We start from the raw sequence: 3,928 nt of genomic DNA, 5'->3' as shown, positions 1-3,928 counted from the left end.
CCCAATGGTTGGAGCCCACTTTCACTGAACTGGGGTCAAGGCAGGAATCTCTCACATGTCACAAGCTCAGTGAATACAACCAAAACTAGTTAGAAAAGTTAAAACTAGAAAGTAACTGTTTATGCTGTCCCGACAAATGACGTCCTGTAGTAACGTCTGAGTAACTCTTGTAAGCACGGTTGAAGTAGTGGTGGGATGTAAGTTTCTGGCAGTAGGAAATTTCATATGAACCACTGTGTCCACTAACTGTCAATGTTGTGTTCTTAGAAAACATGACCACAGTCTTTCCCTCATTAAGTTGTCCTTTTAAGGAGGAGTTCTGAGGAGTTGCTGGAAGTTTGAACACACAGATTTCTCCACTGATGCTACAATCATCATCATAAAGTCCCACAGGCCCATCAAAGGAAAAAGTTCCTTTTTTTGACTTAGGTATATTTGGCCATCACTGCTTCAGGTTTAACTCATTAACAGGAGTGCTTTAAAGCAGAGTGTGCAGGGCAAACTTATAAAAGATCTTGCAAGGAATTACATTCATATTGGAGGATTCTGCAGGACAGTTTATATCCAAAGCCCATTTGCAGTGGCAGTGCAAGAAAAAGTATGTCCTGAGTTAAAGTTAAAGTATGGAGGTTGAGCTGGTGAGTCTGACACTCGCTCACCAAATTGAACCATTAAAATACCATAACTTTAGCATAACCTCAGCAATAAAACTACAATGTTTTCCTATCCTTGAACAAGTTGAGGCTTAAATATACCTTGTCAATACTAAGCAGCAGCACACAGGCTGAAAGCCCTGCTGGTAGATAAGTCAAGTGGTTTGAAACCTGCACTAACAGTGAGTGTTTCTACACTAGTTATTTAACACATTTGATTCAACATACTCATACTTGTGATCTTAACAAATATTTCAAGTGCATTTTGTCTGTTTCCCCCTTCCTGCTGTAAAATCCATCTTCAGTCTTAAACCTGAATGAACACCTGTTGCATGGCCCTGCAGCACCATTCTCTCTGTAGTAAAACTTAAAAAAGCACTAATACAGATGGTCATTGCTAGGACCATCTGTAATCTAGATAAAAATGTCAGGGAGTTGCTATGGGGAGGGATACAGCATTATGAGATGTTCATATGCACCAGGCCTGTGGAACAGCTGTTGTCCACCTGACACTAGCTCCACTCTTCACTGATGACATCTGAATACACAAAGCAGATGCTGAGCCACAGTTTGTTCTCTGTCTGCTGCTGAAATGCACTTTACCAAATCTTAACAGCAATATTTAGCATTTTAATGAGAATATATCAGATAGCCCGCATTATCACTGTAATCAATGTCATTATTGCGTAACTACAGGCTTTGGAGGGGTTTGTATTATCCCTCTCTTATGCGTTGTCCACATGCTCGCTCTGCAGACAGCAGTGGATGCGCTCTAGCTGTGGTAGCACCTTTGCTCTCATTTATTACCTGATGTCGATTGCCAATGCAAACACTCGCTGAGGCAATAATAAAGTTTTATTGCTCTTCCTATTACGTTAATGCCGTCGCATCATCTCTTTGTGCTTCCTGTTTGCTAGAAAGCTCTTTTTCATTCACACGAAATGGGACAAAAGCTCTGAGCAGGCGGATGCTGTGATTGTACCGTGTCCTTTATGACGCAGTTTCCTTGGTGAATAACAGTTCAGCACAACACCGGCTGCAGAATACCTCTCATCATTGACAGCAAACATATCATTGTCATTTTTATATGAGGTAATGTGAATAATTAAACATGCAGCGTCGGGGCAAACTTCACCTGAATCTGTTTACATTTGATGTTTTGTCTATGTCACCAGGGTAAATGATGTGATACTTGAGATACCCATGGTTATCACTGAAATGTTTTTTTAATTTTTTTTAATTTTTATTAGTGCTCCTGTGTTTAATATAGGTATGTGGCTCTGCTCAGCAACTCTTATATCCTTGATTTTATCCAATGAAGACGACACATTTTAGCATTTTCTTTTCACACTTTATTTCTCAAATAATTTAGTTTTTTTGCTTGTACGTAAAAAAAGGACAACAGTGATATAAATATTATAATATTATAAATTAAATTGCACATTGTTTTCATCGTTGTTTGGTAAAAATGCAACAAATACTTTACAGACAAAATAAATACAAATTCATAAAGTACATGCCTGTTCACAAACAGTGTACAAGTTTGACAGAAGGACATTGCACATCACAACCACAAACATTTGCCTAGTGGCAAAGAAAAGTGCATCTCCCAGTTCTCCTGCCCTCCTGTTTGTCACTCAGTCTTTTACATTTTCTTCTTGACTTTGAACTGTATTCACACAACAGTCCACTTTAAGGCATCAAGCTCCAGCTTTTGCTCTAGCTTCCTTTTCTCCTCCATCCTTCCTCATCTACAGAGAGGAGACTTCTACAGAAGCCAACCACCGCTCTCATGACGATCTCTGCATCTGCATCAGCATCGGTGCCCGGCTTCACGATGAAGCACCCAACGCCACGTCTCTCTTGCCTTCTGAACATTTAAGGCAACCATGAACAATCCTTCATTGGCTCACAGAGAGATTCGCCTTCACGCCTTCTTCTCCTGGTGGGGCTGCTTGGGGGCCTTGGCGCCTGGTTTGGCTTGGCACACTAGGTCCCTGTAGGCTGGAGAGCGGAGGAAGCGGGGGTAGCAGTCTTTGGCCATGAGCATGTAGATCTTGTGCTGGGCCATATCGAAACAAGAAGGTGAGGGGGTCAGCATGTTAGCTCTGGTGATGTCACGGGTTTCGTGGTCGATGTTAATCTAGAAAATGGAACAAAGTGACAGACCATCTTAGTCTTCAGTTTCTTTTTGTCTATTTTGAGGAGGAACCATTTGGAGTCAGACTTATATATATTTTTTGGGATGTTCTTACCTCTCTAGGAGCATCACAGCCGATGAATTCGTCATAGATCTTCTGGGCTTTAGCGGGGAGTTTGTCAAGAGACTTGGTAGTCCTGTAATCCTCACAGGCAAAGTAGAACGCAATATTCTCCTCGCTGAACTCAGATACCAGGAAGGCTGTGAAGGCACACAGTCCATCTGAGGAGAGAGGGCAAATTTGATTACTTATGGTACATTGTGGTCCCGCAGGAATGCACGTGTCTGCAAGTGTGTGTGTACCTTGGCATCTGCAAGCGCTTTTTTTGTGTTGAAAAAAAATGCAAGAAATCGAAATGTTTACTTACATTTGCTGGACAGGAGTTTTTCAAATGACTCCTTCCATCTAAAGCATTCCTCCAGTGTTGGCCTGAGAAAAGAGGAAGTGTGATTAGATTCAACCAAGACTTTTATGCATGCAGCAACAATACATGTAAAATGAATTGGGAGGTAAATATAGCACAGTATGTATGATGCTTACTTATTTTTTCCTATTTTGCAGCAGGATAGATTCCAATTGGGTTTTTGCAAAATGCTTCCCAGCCTTGCTTTCAGCTCCTTGGCCCTGTCAGAAAAAGAGAACAGGTTAGATAAAAGATCATTTTTTCACAAGACCTTGGACACATACTCAATGCATTAAGCCTGAACTTAAGTGCTTTTCAAAGACTACATTTACTAATCTAAAATCCTTTAGTTTTTAAAACACACACACACACACACACACACACACACACACACACACACACACACACACACACACACACACACACACACACAGATTCACAAAAATAAAAGCAGCAATGCTGTCACATCTTATAAATCCATCTGCCATGTGAGTGTTTGCATGAAGCTTCATGTACCTCTCCAAGCAGCAGGTAGGCAGTGATGCTAGTCCTTTACACATAGCAGCAGGTTGGAGCTGGTGGGGATGGTGTCTCGGTTGGGTGGTGGTTAAATATCCGTTTAGTGAAGCTCAGCAGTGAGTGAGATTGTCTGTGTGTCTGAGCAGAGCCAG

At 41.4% G+C, this 3,928-nt stretch overlaps 1 protein-coding gene across 1 annotated transcript; it reads right to left on the bottom strand.

Annotated features, from left to right (window-relative positions):
• Nucleotides 1-1,982: 1,982 nt before the first annotated feature.
• On the bottom strand, nucleotides 1,983-3,928 carry rgs16 (regulator of G protein signaling 16). The gene is made up of 5 exons (XM_071486342.1): nucleotides 3,774-3,928; nucleotides 3,395-3,478; nucleotides 3,222-3,283; nucleotides 2,909-3,075; nucleotides 1,983-2,796 (listed from the first exon to the last, which is right to left on the bottom strand). Exons 1-5 carry the CDS (start codon nucleotides 3,815-3,817, stop codon nucleotides 2,581-2,583), a joined length of 573 nt encoding a protein of 190 aa, XP_071342443.1. The 5' UTR covers nucleotides 3,818-3,928; the 3' UTR covers nucleotides 1,983-2,580.

The sequence above is a fragment of the Trachinotus anak genome, unplaced genomic scaffold (assembly GCF_046630095.1).
Source record: "Trachinotus anak isolate AG129_WGS33_773 ecotype Australia unplaced genomic scaffold, CSIRO_AGI_Tana_v1 ptg000010l, whole genome shotgun sequence".
NCBI classification, from domain to species: Eukaryota; Metazoa; Chordata; class Actinopteri; order Carangiformes; family Carangidae; genus Trachinotus; species Trachinotus anak.
Note: the sequence above shows the minus strand (reverse complement) of the source record. Positions and strands in the feature narration are given on the sequence as shown.